A 27413-nucleotide genomic window follows, 5' to 3' on the forward strand; every position below is an offset into this window, starting at 1 on the left:
TGATCCCAGAATGTCCCTCTTTTCCTTTGGACGTCCCTATTTTCATCAGAGAAATGTTGGAGGCTCTGGAGTTATGCCCAAGGAGATAAGTAACTATACCTTTAGAAAACACCTGAAGGCAGCCCTGTAAAGGGAAGGTTTTTTTAATGTTTAATGATGTTTTTATATATGTTGGAAGCCACCAGAATGGCTGGGGCAACCCAGTCTGATGGGCAGGTATAAATAATATTTTTATTATTATTATGGAATAGGACATTCCTAATTTTTATTGGAGTAATGTTGGAGGGTATGTCACACATCCCACAGTGGCCATTTTGTGACCTTTTCCGAAGTCAGACCATTGGTCCACCCAGCTTAGTCCTCAACCCAACACACCCCACAGGAATACGGAAGGAGCTGTTGGGCATCAGGGTCCCAGTTACACAGGGCCACAGGAAACTGCCTTCTGCCAGCTCAGACCATTGTTCCCTCTAGCTCATTATTGTCTACACAGACTGGCAGTGACTCTGCAGGTTTTCTCTTCCAGTCCTACTTGGAGATACCTCTGGGGATTGGACCAGAGACCTTCCGCATGCAAAGCAGATGCTCCACCGCTCAATTACAGCTTTTCACTAAAGGCTCACACGCCCTTTTAACTCAGGATTGATGTATTGTCTTGCTTTCCGGATGTCCTGATCAGTCAAGAGGCACAAAGCAGTATGATAGGAGCTCACATTTCCTGGCGGACCTGTTCGAAACTAGTTTCTGCACAATGGAGTCTATTGACAGGGTCACTTGTGACCAAATGCAAAGAAGCTGTCATTGGGGTCGGGGTCGCCATGAGCTGAGAGATGGGGATGAGAGTGGTTGCTGTGAGACTCTCAAAAGGAGAAAGCACCCTCCCTCAGCTAACTGGGCTCCGTAAATCAAGCTGAGTTGCTCCCCAAACTCCCAATGAAAGGACAACGTCGCACAATGACTACAAGCTTCATTTTTTTTATTTTTGAAGAGGAGTTGCAATGCAGCTTTGGGCCTGCAGGGGCTGAGCTCAGCACTTCATCGGCCCTTCCTGGCAGTTCTTGTCGGAGTAAAAGCGATATTCCTCATTGTAAGTGTCCAGGTGGTCACGCAGGCAGAGGGCTGCTGTTTTGTCACATTCACAGATCTGCTTTTCACAGCTGCTTCCTTCACCTGTTGAGAGAACAGAGGGAGCCTGTCATGTCATCATCCTGCCCTTCCTGCAAACAGCTAAGGCTGCATCTGTGGCTCCTAGCAAGCCGCCTTAAACACAGCCAAACAATTTGCCCACCTAGCTTAATAATGTCTACACTGATTGGCAGCAGTTATCCAGGGCTTTGAACAGGGAGTCTTTTCCAGCCCTACCTGGAGATGTCAGGAATTGAACCTGGGACCTTGTGCCCCGCCTCCTCCTTAATGTGTAGGAGCTCCCTTATGCTGAATCAGACCACTGGTCCATTTAGCAGGGTATTGTCAACACTGGCTGGCAACAGCTCTCCGGAAGTGCAGGCAAGAGTCTCTCTGAGCCCTACCTTGAGAGGCCAGCTGGGACCTTCTGCATGCAAGGCAGGTGCTCTGTAGCTGAGCCATGCCCCCTCCCTGAAGAGTAACCGCTCTCTTGGAATAATCGACCTTATAGGGTTGGTAGGAAGATGGCAGGGAGGTGCTCGGAGGAAGTGGAGGATAAAAATGCGATCAACTAAGTCAGTGATTCTGTGGCGATGTGGTTTAGGCAGCTACCGACAAGGAACGTGGAGAAGGGCCATAGCTCAATGGTAGGATTAGGAGATGCCAGGGGGTGGGATGCAAAACCTTACTGTTTGACAGTGGAGAACGGACTCCCTTGGAAGGTGATGGACTCTCCTTCACTGGAGGTTTTTAAGCCATCTCTCAGGGATGCTTTAGATGTGATTCCTACATTACAGGGGGTTGGGCTGGAGGACCCTTGGGGTTCCCTTCCAAGCCTATGATTCTACGATTCTTTAGCTGTGAGTCATGCTTTGCAGGGGGTTGAACTAGAGGACCTCTGGTTCCCTTCCAACTCTACTGTTACTATGATTCATTTTAAACAGAGGTAGGATAGCCATCTGTCGGAGGAGTGCAAATTTCGATGGACCCCCCTGCCTCTTCGTTAGTGAAGTTGGCAGGCACACAATAGCATTTAGTTCATGGTATGTATGAATTGTCTGTCCTCCAAAAAGGAAGGGATGCAACCCATTTTTCCTCCTGTCGCTACTTACCACAAGTAATAACTCCATCGTCGATGGAATAGTTGTATATGTCGGTGTTGGTGTTACAGTCCTTCAGCTTTTCATAGCAGCAATCATGAGCCAGGCAGCAGCTGTGGAGAAGGAAGAGAAATCTCCTTTAGACAAATCTACACTGTTCACCTGCCCAAGGGAGCTAAAGGTGCTCTTTTTATTATTATTTGATTATTTATACACATCTTAATAAAAAAATAGGTATAAGGTACATGCATCAGTTGCACCGATAATTAAAACAATGGTACTATTTTACACCCATGAGTTTATCAAATGGCGACAATCAGGAATTAAAGGGGGGTCCCCATCTTGTTCTTTTATTGCCCCATTACCAGGGGCAATAAAGAATTCTGGGAGCTGTAGGTGGGAGCTAAGGGTGCCGAGAGTTATTCCCCTCCTAGAACTACAATTCCCAGAGTAGTTTAACAATAATTTCCTCTTCCCAGAGAAAGCTGGGAACTGTAGCTTTGCCAGGGGAATAGGGGTGTCTCCTAACAACTCTCAGCGACAAACTACAGTTCCCAGAATTCTTTGAGGTAAACCATGACTTTTAAAGTGGTCTCACAGAGCTTTACATGTATGGTGTGAATGTGGTCATGGGCTACCTTTTGACTTCTTGTTTCAAAACTTCCCATTTCAGAACCTTCTGCCTATCCGGTGGGGGGGGGGGGTTTCTGAGGATAACCCAGTGGGATATCCTTATAAAAAAGCAAATCAATGAAATGAAAGCCCCCAGTGTGGTGAACCAACTCAATACCCCCCCCCCCAAACTGGCTAGGACAACCAACACACACCAACAAATCTTTTCCAGCACAGCGCCTCTTTAATAGCGAGGTGATCAGTTATGTAAAAAACAACAACCCAGAAGCCATTGATTTACCGGTCGGTGTCGTCTCGCGGTTTGCCTTGGCCACCCACCCCGCAGTAACACCCGTACGTGGTGTAGTGGGGGAAAGACGTTTTCCCAGTGAGCTTTTGGATCATTCTTCCGAATTGAAAGAGGTTCCCATTTACTGCCAAAACACCTGCAAAGAAACGGACAAGGCGTCAGGTGCGTGGCTTATTAGGGAAAGGGATCTGTGCTGGCTGTTGTGCTTCTTCACCTCTCCCTTCTACCAAACGGTATTCGGTGCTCCTGAAAATGGGGCAAATACTCTCTAGCAAATATTGATCCACCTCTCTTCGTTAATAAATTGGTCTGTGCTAGCGGCTATCACTACATCTTGTGGTGGTGGTATCCATAAATGAATTATACCTTGTGTAGCATTTTTAATACATTTTAGGATTTGATACATGTCAGAAGTGGGCAACCTCCCCCCCCCTCGACCCGCCATTGGGGGCTGTATCCTCTCAGAGGTAATCTGCTGGGAGCCACACAGGAGTGGGGGTAGGTGAAGCCACAGCTGATGATGGCTGGAGAAGCAAATGCTTTCTGGATTAATTTATCAAGAAGACCAACCTGCTGCAATTTTGACTTTGGTTGCTCAGATTAGAATTCCAAAAAATTATGAAGGTCTCCTCAGAAGTAGGCTTTGTCAAGTTTGAAGCGGGGTACACTTTTTTAAAAAAAAGTATGGCCCCTTCCTTTTGTTAGCAGAACATAATTTAATCTCTCCTCTCCCTGTTACTTTTAGATACCTGCATTTCAGGGGGCTGGACTAGATGACCCTTGGGTCCCTTTCCCATCCTATTCTATGATTCCACTTACTGCAAACCAGCAACACCATTGATCCCCATAAGATCTTCATCTTCCGTTAATAAAGACCTAAAGGAGAGGTGGTACAGTTTTTCAATTTGTTTAGAGGATCCGTATTCCACCTTTTGATATCAGCCACCCCCACCCCACCCCCCAAAGATGGCTCAACAACACAAACAGTTCATCCTAAACACAGTAAAATGCCAAGGGTTGTATTGGTTTGAAGGGGAAGTGGGGTTGGAAGGCTGGCAGTCAACCCCTGAGATTTGGCCCATTCCTTCTTAAAGGTCTGCAACTAGGAAGCTGGCTGGATCAAATTTTGGTCCTATGTGAGTCTGGCTTTTTAGCAAAAATGCCAGCACATCCTCTCCTCCCCACGCTCCTTTGCCTCAAAATCACCTGTGGTATGGATTTCTGTCTCGGACAATGATACAAGGACAGTATGGCAACATTAGGTGTCTAAAAGAGCAGATTGGCCCAAGAAAGAGGGGCCTGATTAGGCCTGGAAGCAGAAGGTCAGAGATGGGGTGGCAAGTCTGTCCGAGGCTCAGAGAGGCTGGGGGGTGACAGAATTGAGAAGCGGGGGTGGGGGGTAGACAGAGGCATGGAGAAGGGTCAAGTAGTGTTGGGGAATAAGAAGAGGCATAGGATGGGGGGTGCTTTGCCTCTTGGAGCCAAGAAAGAGTGGAGGGAAAGTTAGAGAGGTGGTGCCCATTGGAGGAGATCTGAGGGAGAAGGGGCACCTGACAGATTTGCCAGGGAAGTCACAATTGCGGTGTTACTCCTCTCCAACGAAACCCACTTTGGTTTGGTTCCCCATTGCCACCCGCAGAAGAAATGTTTGTGTTTCAGCTCAAATGAATATTTATGTTGCCGTTGAATTACATTATCTGTTTTGTCAGCACTTGATTTGAAACGTCAGCAAACAAACAATAAGGGGAAATTGCCTGCAAAAAATTGCGTACGTTAGTCAGAAGGGCATACAAAGAATGCTGATGAGTTTTCAGGAAGACTTTTTAAAAACAAAGCAGAAATGTAGAGAAGTGAATTTAAGAAGGCGTGGGGGGATAAGAATTGAACTTTGACAGATCTTTTTGTCTTCACCCGATGAATGAAAAACTGGGGGTTTACATGAGAGAACGTCAATTCCTGTTGTGGAGAAGGTGCCATTCTTTTCAGGGGTGAAAAATCCCAGCAAGGACGTGGCTGGATCCGCACTTGCGTTTTCCAGAAACTGAAATTCAGAAGCATTGCTGCCTTTGTCAGTGAAGCCAGAATAGAGCCATCATGGCCGGCAGCCATTGAGAGCCTTTTCTCCCTCAAATTTGTCCAACCTCCTTCTAAAACTGATGGCTTGCTGTTGTGCAGCAGAAACAATTCGTTAAGCAAAACCAACGGCAGCGGTACTTACTTTGCTTAGGCTCCTCGTAAAACTTATTGGGGGGTCGATATCACACCTGGCTCCCTTTCTTCCTTGTGATTTGGTTGTCCTTCTCTCCTCAGAAATGTGACAACTGGAATTTATAGTCCGTTGGAGAGTTTTAACTGTTAGTGAGGGGAAAATCCCATTTCCCCATATCCAGTAACCAGGTGAGAAAAGAAATTGCTCCTTGGCTTGACTAACATGCCTAAACCTCTCTAGCCAGTTCCAGCTAGTAAGACACCAGATCTTGCCTCTGGGCCTGCCTGGTTTCATTCTAGAAGAATGATGAAAAATAGCAAAGGTCACCACCGGTAGCTGCCATCCTTCTTTCGCAACCCGAGTGGTCACTTTCTCCAGCAGGGTGTGGACATTTATACTATTATTAGAAGGATCTTCTCACCAAGTTGTGCAGGAAATGATGGTGCTGGAGCTTAATAGGAGGAATATGGAAAGCAGAAACAAAAAACGAGCTAGCTTCCCCTGCGGTGGGACTCCCAGAATTAGTCTGCTCAGATGGTTTTGCCAATCTAGTTCAGATGATGTTGGGCTCTAGAAGCAAACGGACTAGGGGCTGTCCCCCTGTTTGCCCCACTCACCAAACCCTTCCCCGCCCCCACCCCATGCTTGGAAGTTAACATTAACTCCCTAACCCTTTCCACCCCCTTGGAAATACTCAGATTGCTTTTCACCTTCCCAGCCCCACTGCCACATCCACTTCTACCCCTTTGTACCCCTGTTTCCACCTGCACCCCCACATCCATGCTGAAATATACTCGGAGTCGAGTGTGGATTTCATGCTCTTTCTTCAGCTCATAGTAGTGAGGAATGCCAGTTCCTCCGAAATGTCTGCTTTATATACATTTTTTACACAATGGCCCCATGTGATTGGGTAATTCCGGGATTCTTCTGTAGGCCAATCCGGTTACGGAGTCACTTCCACCTGGAGTTGGATTGGGTGGCTCCTGCAGACCAATCAGACTGCTGCATTCTGAATCCTATTGTTCTGGGACCAATCAGGCTGCTGCATTTTGGATCCTATTCAACTCATGCCCCCTCCTCTCCCCTCCTTTGGTGCAATCCCTGCTTCTACAGAACCCCCCTCCATGATAACCTCTTGTATCTTCCTCCCCCTGCCACCACTAAGCACCCATTTTCACCTCTCCACCTGCGATGAAGCCACCACCTGATCATCTTCTTCAGACCCTTTCATGCTCCAGAATTCATCTTGAACTCCTCAGCTCAGTGCCCCCCTCAGTCCATGTTTAGTGCCCCTCCCCTCAGCTCAGTACGAACACTTTCTTCTTGTCGCCCTAGCTCACTGCTGACATTACATTAAAAATACAGCAAACCCCAGCCACTGAACCTATCTTGGTGCTTCCTTCCTCTCTGAGCTTGGTGCCCCAGCTGACCCACCTCTAAGGCCTGCCCTAGCTGGTGGCACTGGTGAAAAAGTCTACCTTGGCATTGCCAGCAGCCAGCTGGGGCGCCAAGCTGAGCTCACTGGCTGTGGCAGAAGTTAACCACGTTTCATGTGTTGCTCTGAATGTCCTTAACAGGCCAGTGGAGGAGAAGACCGTCTTTTGTATATAAGAGGAAAGTGTGCCGAACAATGCTAATATGACTTACATTTATTTTATGTACAGCATTTGGGTCCCCCCCGCCCCAAATAATTATTATTGATATTTGAAGATGATAAGAAAACCGGTGGGGGGAGGGGGAATACAGAAGGAAAATAAGGAAGAGAAGAGAGGGAGATGATACCAGGAAAGAAAGCATCAATGCAGACGTGGAACGCAAGTACAGCAGGATATTTTTGAGGTTTAACGGGGGCAGGAGGGGCCTTATAGAGCTGGGCTTTTGGCAAAACTGATGGAACAAGCCTTCTGATTCCCCCACCTCCCACTGAGGCCGCCAGATGAAATGGCTGCCCCCAGGTGACAGAGCCGACGGAATAAGCTGATATTAGTGAAAAGAACATGCCTTCTATCAGGGGAAATTGCCTTCAAAAATGTGTATATTGAGGGAAAGATGCTTTAAAAGTGCAGATGAATTTTCATGACTTTATTTCATTTTCAGGGGGGGGGAAAGACCACAAGCTTATTTGTATTAATGTATTAGATTTATATACCACCCTTCATCATAAGATCTCAGTGCAGTTCACAGAATAAAATACAGGATAAAAACAGGTAAATAAGTAAAACAAAACAGGAAAACAAGATCCCCGCCCTTGCCACAGACACATTCAAAAGGCTGTAGAATATTAATCAGCCCAAAGCCTGGTTGAAGAGAAACATTTTCGCTTCATGCAGGAAAGTGGCGAGCGGAACTCATACATGGTTTTTTTGGCTGGAGGAAAGCGTTGTAAAGTTGAAATAAGGGAGCTTTTCGATGTTGCAGCTGCATTTCTGTCCAGGTCTTCCTTAGGGAAATGCAAAACCGGAACTGAATTTTGTATTCCATGCAAACTCCCTCCCCCTACTGCCTCCCTACTCCACCTCATTCTTGTCTCAGCAGGACACAGAGGAGGGTGGCCAAAGCACAACAAGTTGGGGAAATAGGTGTACTTCTTCTGGTACGTCTTTAAGTTCTTTGTCAGGCACTGCACAAACTTTTGGTCGCATTCACAGGTCAGGCGCTCACACTGGATTGAAGTACCCGGAATCATTGCCCAATACCAGGGTTCGTTTCCTGAAAACAGAACAAGATTTTGGGCTAAGGAATAAATTCTGGAACTAAGGTGATGGCTGGGGGCAGGAGAGAGGGAGGGAGTCTGTAACTTGCAGTCTCTTAAGCTAGCCAGAAGTAGTAGTACTTATTATTATAATTTGTATCCTGCCCTATGCCCGAAGGTCTCAGAACGGTTCACAGCATAAAACCACAATATAAAAAACAGAAAAGACAAAACAAAGACAACCCAATAACCCCTGCTTCCACAACACATTTTAAAAGGGCATGGGATTTCAATCAGCCAAAGGCCTGGTTAAAGAGGAATGTTTCCACCCGGCGCCTAAAGGTGTATAATGAAAGCACCAGGTGAACTTCCCTGGGGAGAGCATTCCACAAACGTGAGTTGTCTTTCTCCCCTCTGCCCCGATATACAGGGGCGAACAAAGGCTCACCGACACCCGGGGCAGGGCAAACCGCTGGCTGCAATGTGTTGCACCGCTACGTACGGTGCATGCGTGGCGTCGCTACGTAGGGCACATGTGCGACGTCACTACGTACAGCGCATGTGTGCAACACTGCACATGCATTATACATAGCGGTTTGCCGCCAGCGCCACTCAAGCGCTGTACGGATGGTGGCAGGACCCTCTGCTTGCAGCGGCGGCGGTGGCGGCGGGATCCCACTGCCGTCCGTCCAGCGCTCAAGCAGTGCCGGCGGCAAACCGCTATGTACAGCACATGTGCGGTGTCGCTACGTACAGCGCATGTGTGTGACACCGCACATGCGTTGTACATAACGGTTTGCCGCCGGCACTGCTCGAGCGCCGTACGGGCGGTGGCAGGATCCTCTGCTCACAGCTGCAGCCGCAAACAGAGGATCTTCCACATGCGGCTGCGGCGGGGTGATGGCTGCTCATGCTGCTGCGCCCGGGGTTGGGTGGGGTGAGCACCCTGCGGGGTGCCTTCTTGTCAACCCCCCCCCAGACATGGCAGCTGGGGCAGACTGCCCCCCGCCCCCCCCTTGCGATGCCACTGCTGATATGGATCTGGTCCTCAATGTGTCACCTGGTGGGCCCCCATTATCAATTGGTGCTCCTCTGGTGGACTTATCTGGTGGTGAAGGTGGCAGCATCAGTAGACAGCTGAGCCTAGGCACTCTTTTAATTTCCTACTGTGCCCCTGGCATAGCATTGCTCTGGGGAAACTGGGTCACCTCTACCTATGTCCTTGTAGACCCTCTCAAAGAACACCAAGAGGTTAGTGAGGCAGGACTTTCAGAAGCCACGCTGGCTCTGCTTCGGCAAGACTTGTCCACCAATATGGTGGAACGCTCTGTCACAAGAGACTAGGGCCCTGCGGGACTTGACATCTTTCCGCAGGACCTGCAAGACAGAGCTGTTCCACCAGGCCTTTGGCCAAGGCACAGCCTGATCCCCTCCTTTGGTAATTTCTTCACAGAACTCTAGCCCAATGGTTGCCATCAATTTGATCTGAAATGATTTTATAATGAATTGATTTTAGAATGCTGTATTATTTTACTGTTGTTAGCCGCGCTGAGCCCAGCTTCGGCTGGGAAGGGCAGGATATAAATAAAAATTATTATTGTTATTGTTATTATTATTATTATTATTAATATTAATAATAATATCTCAATCTCAGGGCCCACCATACAGTGCCCGGAGGGTGTGTGTGTCCAGTTTGATTATCAAGGCCGTTTTCCCCAAACCACAGCCACCCGATAGGCATAAGGGGGAGGGTGAATTCTAAGTTGACTGTGCAGAATAGGAGACAGGTGTATGCAGCCGAAGCAAGAGGGTTTCACACCCAGCGTCATCAGCTGATGATGAGGGGGCAGGGTTGTTTGGGCAGGAGAGAAAGAGGCACCTTGCCAGTCCTGTGCTTGGCGCTTCCCAAAACAATGCCCCTTGCACTACAGTTCCCAAGCGCCTGATAGCCAGCTGGTTGTTGGACTCTTGGGACCTGCTGGGCAAGAGATATGGACAGCGGGGTGGAGCAGGTGGGGCAAAATGTCCACCCGAAGGCATCGGTTTCGCTCTGCAAAGGTCAGCTCACCACAGATGACGTTTCCTGACTTGTAGGTGTAAGAATAGGTGGCAAGTTTGGAGTCACATCCCTGCTCATCCACTCTCTTGTAGCAACAGTCATGGTTACGACAGCACCTGAGGGCGGGGGGGGAATAAGAGCAAAGTGATACAGTGTAAAACAAGGGCAGGTAACCCTTTTCGTTTCCTGAGAGCCAGATTTCCTCATGGGAAACTTTCCAAGGGCCACATGCCAGTGGTGGGTGGGGCCAGAAGGAAAAGCAGCTGGGGCAAAGGATGCGACTCTTCTGCTTGTACAGAAAGGCTACCTTTCAGCTGTGCAAAAGATAACGGTTCCCACACTCCCATTCACATCCCTCCAGCCTCCATCCAGGCAAAGACATTTGCCATCCAGGAGACATTTATCAGTTCAAGGACACATTCCAGCCAGGCAAAAGAACTCAAGGAGGGCATGGACCTGGGGAGAGTCCTCAGGGCCAGAAAGAGGGGCTTGGAGGGCCACACTCCTGAAACGAAAAGTGAGTTGCAGGTAGGCAGGGCAGCAGAGATACCCCCATGTGGCCCCATCCATAAAAGATAAAGGTAAAGGGACCCCTGACCATTAGGTCCAGTCGTGGCCGACTCTGGGGTCGCGGCGCTCATCTCGCTTTATTGGCCGAGGGAGCCGGCATACAGCTTCCAGGTCATGTGGCCAGCATGACTAAGCCGCTTCTGGCAAACCAGAGCAGCGCACGGAAAGACCGTTTACCTTCCCGCCGGAGCAGTACCTATTTATCTACTTGCACTGTGACGTCCTTTCAAACTGCTAGGTTGGCAGGAGCAACAGGAGCTCACCCCATCGCGAGGATTCGAACCGCCGACCTTCTGATCAGCAAGTCCTAGGCTCTGTGGTTTAACCCACAGCGCCACCCGCGTAGTATCATACCACTTTAAAGAGTCATGGCTAACCCCCCCCAAAGCATCCTGGGAGGTATAGTTTGCTAAGGAGGTTGAGAATTGTTAGGCAGTCGCTATCCCTTTTTAAAAAAATGGCAATTACCAAAGTTCCCTTGGAAGTGGGGTTGGTGGTTAAGCCACTCTGGGCCACAGCTTGGTGGAACAGCACATGTTCTGTATGTAAAAGGTCCCAGGTTCAAACCCTGACATTTCCAGGTAGGTGTGGCCTAGACTTCTGCCTGAAACCCTGGAGAGCCACAGAGGTTGGGTCAATGGACCGAGGGTCTGGCTCTGTAGGAAGCATATCCTGGTGTTCCCTAAAGGTTCATGTGGACTATTTATTAGCTTACCAGTCAGTTTGATCCTTTGGCATGCCGCTGCCTCCCAATCCACAATAACACCCATAGGCCATGTAATATGGTATGGCATTTTTTCCAGTCATTTGTTTGATCATCTCAGCAAGTTGGATGAGACTGCCACCTACTCCGACTGCACCTTGAAAACAGTCAGAGGGGGGAAACCTCAAATCACTAGGGTATTTACAAAGCAAACATGGAAGTCTCTGGTTTGGTAAAGGAGGCTGAAGGAGAAGAACTTTTGAAAATATAAAGGAATCAGCTGGGAGGACCTATGTACAGTATATCTGTCTCTCTGTCTGTCTATCTATCTATCATCTATCTATATCCCAACATAAAATGTTGTCTCTCATAGTTGTACCTCAGACTACCTGAGAAGCTCAACATGTTAAGATGTTCTAAGCTGGTTGCTCCAGCTCAAACTGCATGGCTCTCATCAGCCATTCCTGAGTTTCTATATCAAACAATTTAGGAACTTTCACCACTTTGCAAATAAGCCAAGTCTTACTGCCTTGGCAACCTTTCTGACTGATACATGGAAAAACACATGAACCTAAGCTTTGAAGAGTTTGTAAGTAAAACCATTTTTAACTTACCAAGTGTGCGATCTATTCCTCTGCTGTGGGAAGAAGGACATTTTGGAACTCACAAGGGCATATTTTAAAGGTCCAACAGCCTATATTTCCATGCTTTATTTGCTGCATATGTTGTGATTTTAAATCTCTGCTGGGGTTCCCTCATCAAACCTGGATCTTGGCACCCAATTTTTTATACCTTTATTATCCTTGCCACCAACACTACAACGCCCATCATCCCTGATCATTGGCTTAAGCTGTCTGGGAATGATGGGAGTTGTAGTCCAGCAACACCTGAGGACACAAGGTGGAAGAACATTGGCGTGGACAACAGGGTATTAGATGGAACATGGACAGCTTCAAGTGCATCCCTAGCTCAGGGGCAGAACACCTGCTTTGCCTGTAGAACGTCCCAGCTTCAACCTCCAGGTAGGTTTGGGGCATACCATTACCTGAAACCCGTGGGGGGGGGTGCTTTGCAAGTCCAACTCAACAGCGTAAGGACAGCTTCTTAAATTTCTCTATCTGTGTGCTTGCCGTTGATCTGAGTGGAGTGACGTAAGGGAGAGACTAAAATTTAAGTACGTGTATTCGCCCCCTGCACATACTCACCACATGTCAATAACAGCAATGCCACCACTGCAGACAGAGTCGTATTTGCCATGTGTGGCCCTGAAAAAGAAATTTTAACCTCTCGATCTGACGTTCCTTTTACAGGAGCAGTGATGAACAAACAAAACAAAGGCAGCAAAGTCATTCCCAAACAGCTGGTGTTACTTGTACAGTGGTACATCGGGTTAAGAACTTAATTTGTTCTGGAGGTCTGTTCTTAACCTGAAACTGTTTTTAACCTGAAGCACCACTTTAGCTAATGGGGCCTCTTGCTGCTGCTGCGCCGCAGGAGCACAATTTCTGTTCTTATCCTGAAGCAAAGTTCTTAACCCGAGGTACTATTTCTGAGTTAGCAGAGTCTGTAACCTGAAGTGTCTGTAACCTGAAGCGCCTGTAACCCGAGGTACCACTGTATGAGTAAGTAACACCAGCAACAATTGGCTTCTTGATAGAAGAAGCCACGATGTGGCAGCCTCTCCTGCTCACTAGGGCAACTTCACAATCTGGAGCTGTGTCTGTTCTCTCTCTCTCTCTCTCTCTCTCTCTCTCTCCCTCTTTCCCCCCACTCCCTATACTTACCTTTTCTGCGTATGGCAGGGAGAATTTCAGAGGCTGCAGATAACTTCTGCTTGGTGATTAAGGGTGAATATATATATGCACACACACACACACACACACACACACTCCACCCCATTAGGGACTGTTAACTCCGCCCCATTAGGAATTGTTATACAGAAGTTATTCTTCCCTGTAAATAATTTTCAGATTCTCTTTCATAATTTCCACGTAATTGCCCATATGCTTCTTTTAAAACTGTAATAACTCACATTTCCTCCTATGCGGTTTTCTTAAGAAGAAGAAGAAGAAGAAAGGTACTCTGCTGGTCCGACATTTTGCTATCATCACAGTTGAGCGCAGCTTTAAAAGCGATGGCCGACAACGTAGATGGATTGAGCAATTTCATGAAGGGAGGATAAGGCTATGGATAGCCACTAGCCAGAATGGCTAGAGCTGACTCCATGGTTTCTGAATACCAGTTGTGGGGAACTACAGGAAGGCAGAGGACTTTTGTGTGCTTGCGTCTTGCTTGCAGGTTCCCTACAAGTTTGCTACTGTGAGATCAGGTTGATGAGCTTCATTAACGTGTGACCATGAAATTTTGGATCCCCTCCAAATGGAGGCCAAAGTTTTGTGCTAGTTTTGCACCACAAACCCCACATTTTGTGCTGCCTTCCCAAACTAACAGACACTCAAATTGGGGGCCATAAGTATACCCCCAAACCCAACCTTGTCTGATGACGTTTGGTGATTATGAACCTAGTCAACTGTCTTCTACAAATGTCCTGCAAGTGACAAAGTTCAAAGCTATGAAGGGAACTTACCTGCATGAAGATGCTGTGCTTGCTACTGGACACATAGCCATACCAGGGTATCAACCCTGCTAACCAATCTTCCTGTGGCATCAATGCTCAGACTTGGAATCTTGGTAGTGCCCAAGTAATGCTGGTAAACCTTGAGCTGTGCAGAGCTGTGTCACATGATTACACACAGGTAATCATATGACACCTGCTGTATGTAAAACAACAACAAATCTCTGGTTACGTGAAACATACTCAATAAACACACAAGATGTAGCCGGCTGCACTTTTGACTAAACAAGGTACACTATTCATTGTATCAAATTGTAGATTTCAATTTCAACAGAAGTCTCATAAAGTTCAACGAAAAAAGCAGAAGACCCAGTGGATCAGTTCATTCTATAGTCAGTTCATGCATAAGGTCCATACATGTATAAGTGTCTATCCCACCTGTCTGTTCATAGAGTCCACTAATCCACATGAAGAGTTGTTACAGTTCCACAGAATCCTTTCACAGAGTCTAAGACAAGGATTTCCGGAATATTAGCCTTGTTTTGCAATCCTAGGTGTAATGGTTCTAGGGGTTGCTCGTGCGTAAGTCGTCGCCACACCTGGCTGGGTTACCTGGGTGAACCCTATTCTGTCTGGACAGCCACTCATCCGTGGCTGTCTCAATCGCTGGCAGAATCCGTCAGTGGGCGTTTCTTGAACTTCTTCCAGCAAAGAAGCTCTTTGACGCCTAGTCTCCGCCTACTCTCCCTGCGCGGAAGCCTCCTGCGCAGGGAGGGTGTGGGCAGCGGAGGACCCGTGCTCTCCCCGCTGGTCTCTGGTGAGGAGTCATGGAGCCACCTCACCGATTCCCCCATCTGCCCCCCTTCTCCACTGGTGCTACACTGAATTCCTTCCCCACAAGATGGGTTGCTTCTCTCCCTCCCAGGAAGTTCTCCGGAACCCCTCTGGAGCCCTCCCTCTCCCTCTGGCTCCGATGGCATTTCCCTGACACTAGGCTTCCTCAGTAATACAGGCTCTAAGCAATGCGAATAAATACGGTATCATAATCTCACACATTTTCCCATTGAAAATAATAAACCATAAACAACTGTACATCCCATATGTAATTTTACAGGATAGTAATCCTGCTTTGTAACAGATGTTGCTTACTGCAACCACTACTATGCTATAAGAGCCACTATCCTGTAACGTTTGAAAAATCTATCCAGTGTGCAGCGTGCTGTCTGAATAACATGACACAGAGACGACAAAACATTGCGTTTTCTTTTTATCCCATGAACCGCCCTGAGACCTGCAGGTATAGGGTGGTATATAAATTTGGTAAGTAATAAAATAAATAGAAAATAATATTGGCTGGGAATGCAGCACCACGACGGCTTACGACGACCTAAGATGGTTGTTGTAAACATGTCCCCAGCTCTCATGTCAGCATGCATCCAGACATTCACAAAGTTTCCATTCCTGTCAGAATACCCGAACAAGTGTGATAAGGTTTTGAATGAAAACCAGGGATTGCCAAATTTGCCTGATTGCAACATCAGCAATAACATTGCATACCTGGTGAACCTGATGGCAAAATGACCTCGTCTTTGAGGGCAGCGTCACCTAACTTGACACTTCTACTGAAGAAGCACAGCGCTGGTTGTGAAAGCACATGATATAAGAAATGTGAAGTCACTGCTAAAAAATCATCACTGTTGATGTGAGTAAACTGAGGGAGAGGGCAAGGAGATAGGCATGCCAACAAACTGTGGGATAAGCAGGGCTTTTTTTCAGCTGGAATTCACCAGAACTCAGTTCCGGAACCTCTCAGGTGGACATTATTGCTGATAAGAGAACAAGGGAAGCATTCTTGGTGAATACTGGAGCACTGGAGACAGTGCCAGATTTATGTATAAGCTAAACAAGCTATAGCTTAGTGCCCCACTCTCTTGGGGGGCCCCCAAAAAAATTAAGAAAAAAACCCTGGATGTACATTTCCAAAATAGAAGATAAAAAACAAATAAGATAAAACCTACATACAGCAACAGTGTTTTGTGTTGTGTAGGCTCCTATGATGTAAGTAATGGACCCCACCTGCTAGCCCACTCCCTAAAATATCACTGGTTAGATACCTATTAGGTCCATAAATTACCACATAGCATATATTCAACACGAAAACAGCAACAATTTGTTGTTGACAAAGGACAGCTGGGCATATAAAGGGCCCCATTACCTTCAGTAGCTTAGGGCCTCATCAAACCTAAATCCAGCCCTGACTGGAGATAAGTAAGCAATAATTCTGGACAGAATTGGAGGGCTTCATCCTAAAGAAGATGCCAAGACAGAAGAAGAAAGCAATGAAGCATGTTTTCCTGCTGGTACAGGGGTAATGCTTTCACTCTCATGGTAGAAGAAATAAACCAAACATTGTTCCTGGAACTAGAGTTAACCAGCAAATGTTTCCAGTAAGGCTTATTTCAAAGACCTGAAGGGCACAGCGTTCAAGCATATAACTCTAACCATGCATCTGGATGGCTTCATCTTCAAGCGCATTCTGACCATGGAGGGCACCAGGAAGCTTGCTGCTGCAACTCGTACTACAGGTGTGATCGATGAGGGTGATAGGAAGCAAATGCCTCAGGAAAAGACTACGAAAGCAAAGGAGGAAGTGCAGGATTTCCACAGATTCTTTTTTTTAAAAAAGAATTCATTTTTATTAAATTTTCCATTTTAACAATCCAATCCAATCACATTAAATATTCCAAATTATACATATACATATCAAATAATCCAAATATTCTGCCAAATTATAAATTTTTTAATGCTTCAAGTTTGGAGGGTTCTGATCATCTCATATCTCTAGTGCTTTTCATAGTCATTTCCAATAGTTCCTCTAATTCTTCCTGTTGTTAACCTAGGATTTCAACAGATTGAAAGGATCACATCAGTCTCAATGCTAAAAGAGACAAGGAAATTAGGAACCAATACCCGGCTAAGGAATGCAGGCAATGCACAAGCTCCGTTTTCAGAGAATGGCGGCAAGGGTATCAATAGATGCCGGGGTATCAACACTGTGCCAAAAGTGAGAAAGTCATGCAGTTTGTGTATGAGAGAGCAAGTGCACAGAACATCCTTGCGGAAGACCCTCTGGTGCACTACATGGTAGAGATGAAGGTCAATGAGAACGGGGGGTGGGTGGGGTGTTTGTGGTTGAAAGAAACAGAAAATCAAGAAACAGAAAGTTACCTAAAAGCACAAGCAGAATGGCAACAGATAAATCTCAGCAAAGCCAAATGTGTACCATCAATTTGTCTTCTCAGGGGTCCAGACAAAGTTGGATTTTTGAGTGTCATCTTGTAACCCTGGTTTGAGTATCAATTACTCAGATTTTTGGGGGTGGGCGGGAAAAGTCATCAGAAGGATTAAGAATGTGGAAAGGGTGTTGCGCTCAGGCATGAGAATTGGAATGTTGCATGTACATCCCCATTTCTCTCCTCTTTTGCTGTAGTTCACTCAGAAAGTCGTAGCAATCGCCAAGGGAAGTCAAATCAGGACCCTGGACAGCCACCAGTGGGCCCTGCTGGCTGAGCTATGGAAGATGTTGTCTTGGCAAAGGTCTAGCAAAGACCTCATGAGCTATGAGAAGATGTTGTCACAGCAAAGGCGGCTGGCAGGGCCTTCAGTTCCAATGGCTCTGCTCTTGAAGGTCTGCAATCCATAAAAGACCTGGAATTTACTTTGCAGTTCATGTTCCTGCATGGCTGTGGAACAGGAGATGCTATAGGGGAGTTATCTCTAGAACCTGATGGTCATTAAGGATCCACATAATCAGTCCTCAGAAAGTGATTCAGAGAGGTTTTCTCTGAATGGGATCACTTGTGTGTCATCTGAAGCTGAGTTCTTGGAGTGAGATTGGGACTCCGGTGCGGGGGACGTCCCATCCTCCATCTGAGAAATGTTGAGTGGCAAGACTTTCTCCTTATTCTCTTCTTTCCCCTTCCTTCCCCCCTCTGCTCTGTGGATTCCATGGCTCTAAGCATCACAATTGTGTTAGATTCTGAAGGGAAAGCATGAGATCTAATGGCCAGTGGTGGGCAATGTATCACTCTCTTGACTCCATGCACCATGGTTCCTGGTCTCAGAAGTTCAACTCAGATGAACTTCTCTACAGGACAGAAAGAAGCTGGGAGCTGACCAGTAATAGGTGTCCATCAAATCTGGGACAGGGGGATCAGTTTGTGTTGTTGTGCGTTCATGGAGTAACTAACCAGAACTAAGTTGACATTTCTCAGAGGACATTTAATGCTTACTCTGACAGTTATGCCCATTCCCGAAATAAGTCCTGTTTGATGAAAGTCCCGTACATTGTACATCTTAGTAGCTTCCTCCTTAAAGCTTCCTCCTTGAAGCTTCTCGGCCTTTTGGCCAAGAACAAATGTAGAAGTTTCCTCCTAGTTGTTGTTGTTGTTTAGGGGGATTTGTGATGACCACGGGTTTAATGGTATGCAAATCCAGCCCTTTCAGTTTCTCATACGGTGTTTGTTAATGCTCCCCTCCAGTGGGAAATAGTGCTACTTTGCAATTATATACTGTATTTATAACTATATTTTTTATATAGGAATGTCCCTGGCACATTTCCTGGAGGTTTTATAAAGGAAAAGAAGTTGCTACAAATTGGGTCTGAAAGAAATCAAGAGGACAATGTGGGCGCTGTTCTCTGGGAAGAGGGATTGACTCTTCTGGAAATTGTAGCTCTGTGAAGGGAACAGGGGTCTCCTAACAAACCTCAGCATCCTTCCCAAACTGCAGCTCCCAGAATTCTTTGGGAGAAGCCATGACATAAAGTGGTATCACAGTGTTTTAAATGTATGGCATGAAAGTGCCTTGGTGTCTGTTCTTCGCATCTGCAAATATGGCCGTGGTCATTGCTTATGTTATATCTGGGCTATCACGATGCCATGGTGAAGTTAGGTAATATTAGACTCTGGGTTGAAAATTACTTCCCCATTCTTTAGCTGGAAATGTGCGTTACTTCTAAATGTTATCAGCCAACCCTGCCTCTTTGGGGAGGCCCTGGACCTCTGCTGCAAAGCACTCTCTTTGGGGCTGTTCTGGAAAAGTGCCTAGAATCTTCCACTGGCCCAGAATGTGACAGCATATCCTCCAACATTTCTCTGATGAAAATAGGGACGTCCCATTCCATAACGATAATTTTACTATTTAAACCCCACGCATCTTACTGGGTTGCCCCAGCCATTCTGGGCAGCTTTCAACATATATAAAAACATAATAAAACATTAACTTTTTTTTTTTTTAACTGCCCTATACAGGATTGCCTTCAGATGGCTCAGGGGTCGGATAACTCCATGTCCTTCAATATTTCTCCAATGAAAATAGGGACATCCTAAGGAAAAGTGGGACATTCTGGGATCAAATCAGAAACTGGGTCAGCTTCTCTTTTCTCAGGGATGTCCCTGGAAAATAGGGAATTTTGGAGGGTCTGTGAAAGGAGCGTATCACTCTGCTGTTGAAACAATCACAGCAGCTTCTGACTGGTTTCCAGGCTCAATTCAAAGCACTTCTAAAGGCATTTAACGCCATTTAACTTCTGCGCCCTTGGATATCTGAAGGGTAGCCTCTTCTCTTAAACCTGCCTGGTTATTCTGATCATCCACAGAGACCCTTCTGAAATCCCCCCCAAACCCCCAGCATATGAAGTATATCAAGTGAGGATCTCTAGATCTCCCAGAGAAACCTCCAGAGAGTGAAATTTTGGTACAGAGACCCCAAGATTGCTACCCAAACATTGAGACATGTGACCTACATGAGTTCTAGTTTTATGAAAGGCCCAGCACTCTTACACCACCCCTCTCCCAAACTCGTGATTGCCAGGCACTGTTGGACTACAACTCCCATCAGCCCCATCCCAGGGATGGGAGTTGTAGTCCAACAACACGGACTACCTGGCTTTAATGTAAGTCACTTTGGGGCTAGCAGATATGTAGCAAACAATAATAAACATATGGAGGGCACCCCTGGGCAAGGGTGACTGATTCAAAGCAAGGAGCCCTTTTCCAGCCTGAGAATCAGATTTCGGCCACCTTTTCCTGGTCAAAAGGCCAGTGGCAAAGCAGGGTGGGGGCTAGAGAGGAAGTCAAAAACGAAAACTATTTTTGTGACAGTTCATAACATGTAAAGTGATGTTACGATTCTGAATGTGAGGAATCCATGGTTTATTATTAATGCTTTGTTCCTCAGGTTATCAGCTGCTGTGGGAATTACCTCTTCCTTTTTCTGCTTCTTGTTTTCCTCAGACATGAGGCGACTTCTCCTGATTGCTATCCTGGGGGTGGGCGGTAAGTGCTAAAAAGTTCCTCACTTACTTTTGCTACCAGAAGCCCCTTTTTCTCAGCAAGCTGCCTTGGCCGAGTCAGGCCCTTGGTCCCCCTCTGGATTGGTATTGTCAGCACTGATGGGCAGCAACCCTCCAGGAAACTGGGCAGTATCCATTGATCTGATTGGACCCCAGCCAAATACCACCTTCTGTTGAACAGTGGGCTATAAATCATTTATAAAAAGAAAGAAAGAAAGAAAGAAAGGGAGCCATCCCAGCCCATCTTGTGCTGGAAAGGGTTTGGACCTATCAGCTGCTGAGACATCCATCCACTGTTGCAGCCAGAAACCCCTTCCCACCTGCCAAATGTGGGTGGGTGGGCAGAGGTGCCCCCAGGGGGGTCCCTACTGGCAGAAGGGGGCGCTCCAGAGGTGGGGAAATGGAGGGGCTGAGCCCGCCTGGGATCCGCTGGATCACGAGCGTGTGAGATACGTTGCAAAATCCGGCTAAGTGCAAATTTTGAAGGCCAGCCATGTTTTGATTTGAGCAATGCTTTGGAAATAGGGGCACCTGCCATGGCCTGCGGATGGCATTGAATTGCTCTCCTGTCCCTGGACCAGATCCTGGCCAAGGTGGGCTTTTTGCACTTTCTCGCTCCAAAATGCGGACCGTGACAGGGGACCCCCGCCTGTTTTCCTCCTCCTCCTCCTGCTGCTGCTTGTCCCCTTCCCAGCTCTGTCCGTCATCTACGGCAGCCTGCTCAACTTCAAGGTGCTGATCGAGAGGATTACCCACAAAAACGCCCTCATCCACTTCAACGGGTACGGGTGCTACTGCGGAAAGGGCGGGAGAGGGAAGCCGAGGGACCAGACAGACATGTGAGTTGCATAGCTGTCAACTGTCCCTTATTTGGCGGGAAACTCCCAGCGCTGTGTCCCGCTGCTGTCCCTTATTGATGATGCCCCTTAAATTTCCTGGGTTTCAAAGGAAGCAGCTCCTCTCCCACTCTCGCTGCCGGCTAGGGAGGAGGGAGGCTCCAACTGTGTTGCTTGGCTGCGTTGCTCACCCAATAAGGAGTCTAAGAACGACTGGGGTGTGGAGCTTGCATGCCTTGCGCCAATCAAATCCACCGTGTTGCCCGGGGACTCGCCTTTGCTCAGCGCTTCCCAGCGGAGAGGTGACAGTGGTTTTCCTTGCTGCATCCCCTTTGCCGGGTTGCTGCGCTGTGGGAACCACCGCTTGAGGCTTCGCTTGGCTGCTGGCTGGGCTTTCTGCCTTTGGCTCGGAAGGGCTCAGAAGTTGAACATACCTGTGCCCAGAAAATCCCTTATTTTGGCTGCTGGTCCCTTGTTTTCGAGGCTGCTGGTCCCTTATTTTCAAATCTGTAAGCTGACAGCTATGGTGAGTTGGCCGGCATGACTCCCTGGGCCTCCACAAAGCCACCACAAGCCTCACTCAGTCAGACGGGGTGGGGGGCAGCTTTGCTCACACCCAGGCAATGCCAGATATTCCTGGTAGGTGGAGTCTATTGTGCCAGAAACCAGCAAGTGTCAACAACGCATCTTTCCCTGTGATGCTGTCAGCATAAGTGGGTGAAGAAGAGGGCTGGTTAACCTGCTCAAACACATTTCTCTCTGTTAGGAGAGGGCTGGAGAAACCTCAGGGCTGAGGGCCACTCAAGACTGAACTCTACAGCGCCACCTGGTGTCACAGTGTTATAACACATTTAAAACGCTTTTTATGTGTGTACTAATGTACAGTGGTACCTCGGGTTAAGAACTTAATTCATTCTGGAGGTCCGTTCTTAACCTGAAACTACAGTGGTACATTGGGTTACATACGCTTCAGGTTACAGACGCTTCAGGTTACAAACTCCGCTAACCCAGAAATATTACCTTGGGTTAAGAACTTTGCTTCAGGATGAGAACAGAAATCACGTGGCGGTGGGGGAGGCCCCATTAGCTAAGGTGGTGTCTCAGGTTAAGAGCAGTTTCAGGTTAAGAACGGACCTCCGGAACGAATTAAGTATGTAACCAGAGGTACCACTGTATTCTTAACCTGAGGTACCACTTTAGCTAATGGGGCCTCCCGCTGCCACTGCATGTTTTCTGTTCTCATCCTGAAGCAAAGTTCTTAACCCGAGGTACTATTTCTGGGTTAGCAGAGTCTGTGACCTGAAGCATCTGTAACCTGTAGCGTCTGTAAACCAAGGTACCACTGTAGCTGAGTTCCATATCAGGGTGTATGAAGATTCAATGTTTAGACTGTTTTTAAGGAAAGGGCTGGTGCTCTGCTGTTTTCAGTGTCGCTATCCACATGTTTTAACAGATCTCTGTGGGTTAAACCACAGAGCCTAGGACTTGCTGATCAGAAGGTCGGCGGTTCGAATCCCCACGATGGGGTGAGCTCCCATTGCTCGGTCCCTGCTCCTGCCAACCTAGCAGTTCGAAAGCACATCAAAGTGCAAGTAGATAAATAAGTACCGCTCTGGCAGGAAGGTAAACGGTGTTTCTGTGCACTGCTCTGGTTCGCCAGAAGCGGCTTAGTCATGCTGGCCACATGACCTGGAAGCTGTACGCCGGCTCCCTCGGCCAGTAAAGCAAGATGAGCGCCGCAACCCCAGAGTTGGTTACAACTGGACCTAATGGTCAGGGGTCCCTTTACCTTTACCTTTTAACGCACACATTTCTATTAATGCTTAATTGTTTTTTAATTATTGCTTTTCCTTCTAGCTTTTAGCCATTTCTATTTTAGGTGTAAGACACCTTGAGACCTTGTCTGGTAAAACTGTGGGATGTAAATATAGTAATAACAATATTTTATTTTATTTTTAAACGAAAGCTCAGCAGCGCAGTGGGGGGGGGGAGGACACCAAAATTCTCAAAATCTCAACAGGAGCTTCCTGCCAGCAGGCCTTCCTCCCCCTGCATTCCCCCCCTTTCTCCCCTTCCAGGTGCTGCTATAAACACGACTGCTGCTATGAGGGTCTACACAGCAAGCAGTGCCACCCATATATTGATCACTACAGATACCTGATCATCAATGACGATGTTATCTGTGGTGAGTGGCGGGCAGAAGGATTTGGGTTTACTGTATTTTCCTTTGCCCACCTTCCCTTTAGAAGAAAGAGGCCATTCATAGAACCATTCCACAGAACTGTCTCCAGATATGCCCCACCCCCATTTATTTCTGGTGGTCTCGATCAGGCCTGCCGAACTCTCCCTGAGCCGCACCTCTCACTGGTCTTGCTCTTTGTCCTCCTGGAGAGGTTTAGCTTGGCCAAAACATGTCCTCAAACTCTGGCAATGGCTGTTGCTTGCCTGGGAGGAGGATGGAGAGGTGTGTGTGTGTGTGTGTGTGTGTGAATGTGTTTAGACACCGGCCTACGGTACAAAGGCACTTCTCACATGAGGTTCCAGTCAAAAGGAAGCTTTGCATCCTGCAAGTCTGACGTCTCCTCGCCGCTTTTGCCTCTGCAGAGTACAGAAACAATTCCCACTGTGCCGTGTTGGCGTGCGAATGCGACCGTCGTGCGGCCCTCTGCTTCCGAAAGTATGCCAAAACGTACAACAAGAAGTACCGCCGTTACCCTTACGTCTTGTGCAAAGAAATCACCCCTAAATGTCGAGGCAGCAAGAAGCCGAAGTAGGAAAGCCCGAGAAGCAGGCAAACCGGTTGCGGACTTGATGCAGAGGATTGCCTTGAGAGGGCAATCTCTCCTGTGGGGAAGAGGACCAGAGCGGAAATGCAGGGGTTTTTCTTACTTATGTGTTTTTCTGCGTGGATTCCAAAGTCAGCAGCATTTATTGTTCGGAATTTTTGAAATCTCTGCATTTCAAAGTTCACATTTTGATGTCAAAGGGACGCTCCCCACAAGCTGCATCTTAATTTGCAAAATTGATGTGTTGGCATCTCAGTGCTTCTCTTCGCCCCAAGGACTAAATCCAAGACTGTCTATTACTGGAAATGTGGGGAAGGCAGCAATAAACCATTATTATTTATTAATCTGTTTATTAACATGAACTCTTTGTTAAAATCGTTTTTCTTCCCAACCCTGATTTTCCCATTGAGGAAGTGCCTGTGGTGGCTAACTAAGCAGCTTGATTAGAAATTCAAATATTCAAAAATATGTGGCAAGCAGTTCTAGCTGTGTAAAAGAGATAACTGTAGGGGTCTACCTATAAATTGGCTGTATTCCAAGTCAGAACCTTGGCCCATTAAGCTACCTCTCCCATGGTGTCATCTGCAAAGTCCTTCAAGTCATTTACAAAGATATTGAACAACACAAGGCCTAGGACAGAACCCTGTGGCAAACCACCTGTCCCAGGATGATGAGGAACCATTAGTGAGCGCTCTTTGGGTTTGGTCAGTTAACCAGCTGCAAATTCCCATAGCAGTAGCATTGTCCAGCCCACATTTTACCATCTTTTCTGCAATAATATCATGGGGGACTTTGTCAAAAGCCGTACTGAAATCAAGATACATTACATCCACAGCATTCCTCTGATCTACCAAGCTTGTAACTCAAAACCTATGCATGGCTCTTTGTAGTCACAGCATTCTTTTCTAAGTGTTCACAGAATGACTGTTTAATTATCTGTTATATTACCTTTCTATCAGCATCAAGCTGGCCTGCTGGTAGTTGCCTGGGTCTTCCCTTCCCACCCCTGTTTTGAAGATGGGGACAACACTGGCCCTCTTCCAGTCCTCAGGGACCTTTCCTCCAAGAATTCTCAAAGATTATAGACAAAGGCTCTGAGATTACATCTTGGCAGGGTGAGGGGTGGGAAAGGGCCTTCTCTGTGGTGGCCCATAAGCTGTTGAAACCCTTCCCTGCAGAGGCGTGCCTACATTGAACCGCTTCTAGCGAATGCTAAAGACACATGGCTTTACCCTGGTGTTCAACATTTGGGGTTTATATTTGTAGGACCTGCCTTATTCCTGTAATTTTGTTTTTAACACGTCTTTTAGGTGTTGTAATAATCATATTCATCAGCAGCCAGTGACCAGGTTAGTACTTTATTTATTACACAGAGACAGGGAATTTCCTCTCTCCTTTTGACACCCCGCAACGGCTTTAGTACAAAAAACCCTTTAAATACAAAATACACTTCTTCCTCTCGCACACACGCACACACGCGCGCGCGCACACACACACGCACACACCTCTGTCCAAATGCTCTCCCACTCAAGTTATATATTAAATATTACAACTGTACAATATTTATAGGTGCGAGAGGAAAAACTGATTAGAGAAATAACAGCCCCACCCCCAAGGTATTAGTAAGACAAAAAATACCCCCACAAATGTTACATCAGTTATTTCTATTTGAGTTCACAGAATCCAAAGAATGTAGAGTTGGAAGGTACCCCCAAGTTTCATCTAGTCTGACCCCCTGCGATGCAGGAATCACAGCTAAAGAATCCCTGACAGTGGGCCATCCAACCTCGGTTTAAAAACCTCCAATGATTTATAGAACTATAGGATTGTAAGAGTTGGAAGGATCCCCCAAAAGTCACTACTCTGATCCTCTGCAGTGCAAGAGTTGACAAGAGCCGTTGAATTGATCACCCGCAGAACAGACACCGTTAGATCTCTAACAAAAATTGGAAAAGTTTTCATGCCTTCCAGCTGGAATGCTGCCTAGTCAGTTGGACCCCCGGTTACGGAAAAATAAAATAAAAACTGGGTTACTTACAGGCCAAGGTTAGCCAATGTCAAACTATTGATTTAGAAAGATCAGAGAATCACAGCCATCTGATGGAGGATGCAGTGACGTCTCTTTTCCTCCCCCCAACCCCCAATGGAATCATGTAGTTGGCATTCAAGAGCAAGACACGAGTCCTCAGAGGACACAAGACCCCAGGCTTTGGTCACACTCATCTGCATCCGTTGCCCTTTGGTTTTGCCAAGAATAGCATCAAATATCTCTGAGCCAATGGGCTCTTTGTCATGTTAAGTGAAAGGCATCCGGTGCAAAAGTGGAAACACCTGGACTTAGTTTCCAGTTCTGTGCTACTCATGTGATAAGAATCATAGGGTTGGAAAGGACCCTGGGGTCTTCTAAGCGCAACCCCCTGCCATGCAGGAATGATGGCAGCAAATAGGAATAAAATAATGTTTTCCTGGCTCCCTCTCTCCCTCTCCTACACACATACATACCCTCTTGCCCCCATGTGCTACAACACGGCTGTTCATCCTGCAATGCCTCCTACACACACTTGACCGCCAACTAACCTTCCCTGTTCCCTGCAGCGTCATTCCCTGACTCCTGTAGACAACTTTGCCCTCCTCTGGCATCCCTCTGCACGCCATCTCCATCAATCCTGCAGCCACAGAATCACAGAACTGTAGAGTTGCGAGAAGGGACCTTGAGGGCCATCAGATCCAACCCAGAACTAGTTTATTTAGCTAGATCAGACGGTTGGGTTCACCTAGCCTAGGACTGTCTTCCTTTGGCTGGTGGTGGACCTCCTTGCCAGCCCACAACCATAGAAGATTTGCAGGTGGAGATGCTCCTCACCCACCTCCACCCCTGTGGCCCAGCTCTTCTCCTTTCCCCTGAAATTGTAGAATTGGAAGGGACCCCAAGGGTTATCCAATCCAACCCTCTGCAATGCAGGAATCACAGCTAAATGGGTATCTGGATGCTGGATCCATTGGTGGTGTGGGGAGTGGACAGACAGCCCTCAGAGGCTTTGAGAAGGAACCTCCAAGATGGCTTCCCAGACTTGAAGCACACTGCTCAACCAGGAAAGGGCACCGTCACGAATGGAGACCTTTCTGTTCCTCGGGGCAGCTCAGCCTTGAAGAGCTGATGTTTCTGGACAGGAGGGGCAGAGGCTGCTCAGTTCGCAGGTGTTCAGGCACCTGGAAAAGCTCCTCCCCTCTAGTGAAGGCTGAAGCCACTCCACAGTCCAAGAGCGCCAGAAGCCCCCTTCAGATCTTTGTCTCTGGACCACTTGGGTCGAGTGCCGGGAAAGAGTCTCGGATCCTGGCCAGCTCCATGGCGCAGAGGCGGCCGAAAACTTTGCTGTACCAGTCTGGAGACCGTCCCCTGGAAAGACAAAAGAGTAACAGGTTAGTGAGGGGCATCTTCCACACTGCACAAGAGGGATTCCCTGTTCATTGATACTGAGAC

The 27413-nt window shown here is 47.3% G+C and overlaps 3 protein-coding genes and 1 long non-coding RNA gene across 11 annotated transcripts in view; 1 reads left to right on the forward strand and 3 right to left on the reverse strand.

The window, feature by feature from the left end:
* Positions 1 to 955: 955 nt before the first annotated feature.
* On the reverse strand, positions 956 to 6716 carry LOC309347009 (neutral phospholipase A2 agkistrodotoxin-like). Of its 5 annotated transcripts, XM_081871436.1 has the most exons (7): positions 6671 to 6716; positions 6535 to 6627; positions 5366 to 5468; positions 3967 to 4023; positions 3139 to 3283; positions 2238 to 2338; positions 956 to 1170 (listed from the first exon to the last, which is right to left on the reverse strand). In XM_081871436.1, the coding sequence occupies exons 4-7, from the start codon at positions 4004 to 4006 to the stop codon at positions 1028 to 1030; spliced, it is 429 nt and encodes a 142-aa protein (XP_081727562.1). In that variant the 5' UTR covers positions 4007 to 4023; positions 5366 to 5468; positions 6535 to 6627; positions 6671 to 6716; the 3' UTR covers positions 956 to 1027. The 5 variants fall into 5 exon arrangements, with proteins under 5 accessions (XP_081727562.1, XP_081727563.1, XP_081727561.1 ...); XM_081871437.1 differs by lacking the exons at positions 6535 to 6627; positions 6671 to 6716 and adding an exon at positions 6127 to 6175; XM_081871435.1 differs by lacking the exons at positions 6535 to 6627; positions 6671 to 6716 and adding an exon at positions 5778 to 5940 and having other exon boundaries at positions 5366 to 5651.
* Positions 6717 to 11466: 4750 nt separating this feature from the next.
* On the reverse strand, positions 11467 to 13706 carry LOC309347444. The gene is made up of 3 exons (XR_014158948.1): positions 13165 to 13706; positions 12586 to 12645; positions 11467 to 11537 (listed from the first exon to the last, which is right to left on the reverse strand). It is a non-coding gene; the product is annotated as an uncharacterized lncRNA (long non-coding RNA).
* A 4308-nt stretch (positions 13707 to 18014) lies between these two features.
* Positions 18015 to 24294, forward strand: LOC309347443 (basic phospholipase A2 PLA-B-like). 2 transcript variants are annotated; one of them, XM_081872025.1, is made up of 5 exons: positions 18015 to 18141; positions 20252 to 20293; positions 21005 to 21149; positions 23225 to 23331; positions 23751 to 24294. In XM_081872025.1, exons 2-5 carry the CDS (start codon positions 20254 to 20256, stop codon positions 23918 to 23920), a joined length of 462 nt encoding a protein of 153 aa, XP_081728151.1. In that variant the 5' UTR covers positions 18015 to 18141; positions 20252 to 20253; the 3' UTR covers positions 23921 to 24294. The 2 variants fall into 2 exon arrangements, with proteins under 2 accessions (XP_081728151.1, XP_081728152.1); XM_081872026.1 differs by lacking the exon at positions 18015 to 18141 and adding an exon at positions 18164 to 18183.
* A 983-nt stretch (positions 24295 to 25277) lies between these two features.
* The window catches only part of STARD8 (StAR related lipid transfer domain containing 8), a 67523-nt gene continuing 65387 nt past the window's right edge, over positions 25278 to 27413 (reverse strand). For all 3 annotated transcript variants that reach the window (XM_081870812.1, XM_081870811.1, XM_081870813.1), the window contains one exon: positions 25278 to 27329. In XM_081870812.1, the coding sequence (XP_081726938.1) occupies positions 27212 to 27329 (118 nt within the window). In that variant the 3' untranslated portion in view covers positions 25278 to 27211. The remainder of the gene's footprint in view (positions 27330 to 27413) is intronic.

This window comes from Podarcis erhardii (assembly GCF_964252035.2).
Source record: "Podarcis erhardii genome assembly, chromosome: 7".
NCBI lineage: Eukaryota > Metazoa > Chordata > Lepidosauria > Squamata > Lacertidae > Podarcis > Podarcis erhardii.

Coding starts and splice junctions, on each gene's coding strand:
- LOC309347009 (XM_081871436.1), bottom strand. CDS start 4,006: ATGAAGATCTTATGGGGATCAATGGTGTTGCTGGTTTGCA. Junction 2,339..3,138: donor CCGCGAGACGACACCGACCG/GTAAATCAATGG, acceptor CCTTCTCCACAG/CTGCTGCCTGGCTCATGATT. Junction 1,171..2,237: donor CGATGGAGTTATTACTTGTG/GTAAGTAGCGAC, acceptor TTCTCTCAACAG/GTGAAGGAAGCAGCTGTGAA.
- LOC309347443 (XM_081872025.1), top strand. CDS start 20,254: ATGAGGCGACTTCTCCTGATTGCTATCCTGGGGGTGGGCG. Junction 21,150..23,224: donor CCGAGGGACCAGACAGACAT/GTGAGTTGCATA, acceptor CTCCCCTTCCAG/GTGCTGCTATAAACACGACT. Junction 23,332..23,750: donor CAATGACGATGTTATCTGTG/GTGAGTGGCGGG, acceptor TTGCCTCTGCAG/AGTACAGAAACAATTCCCAC.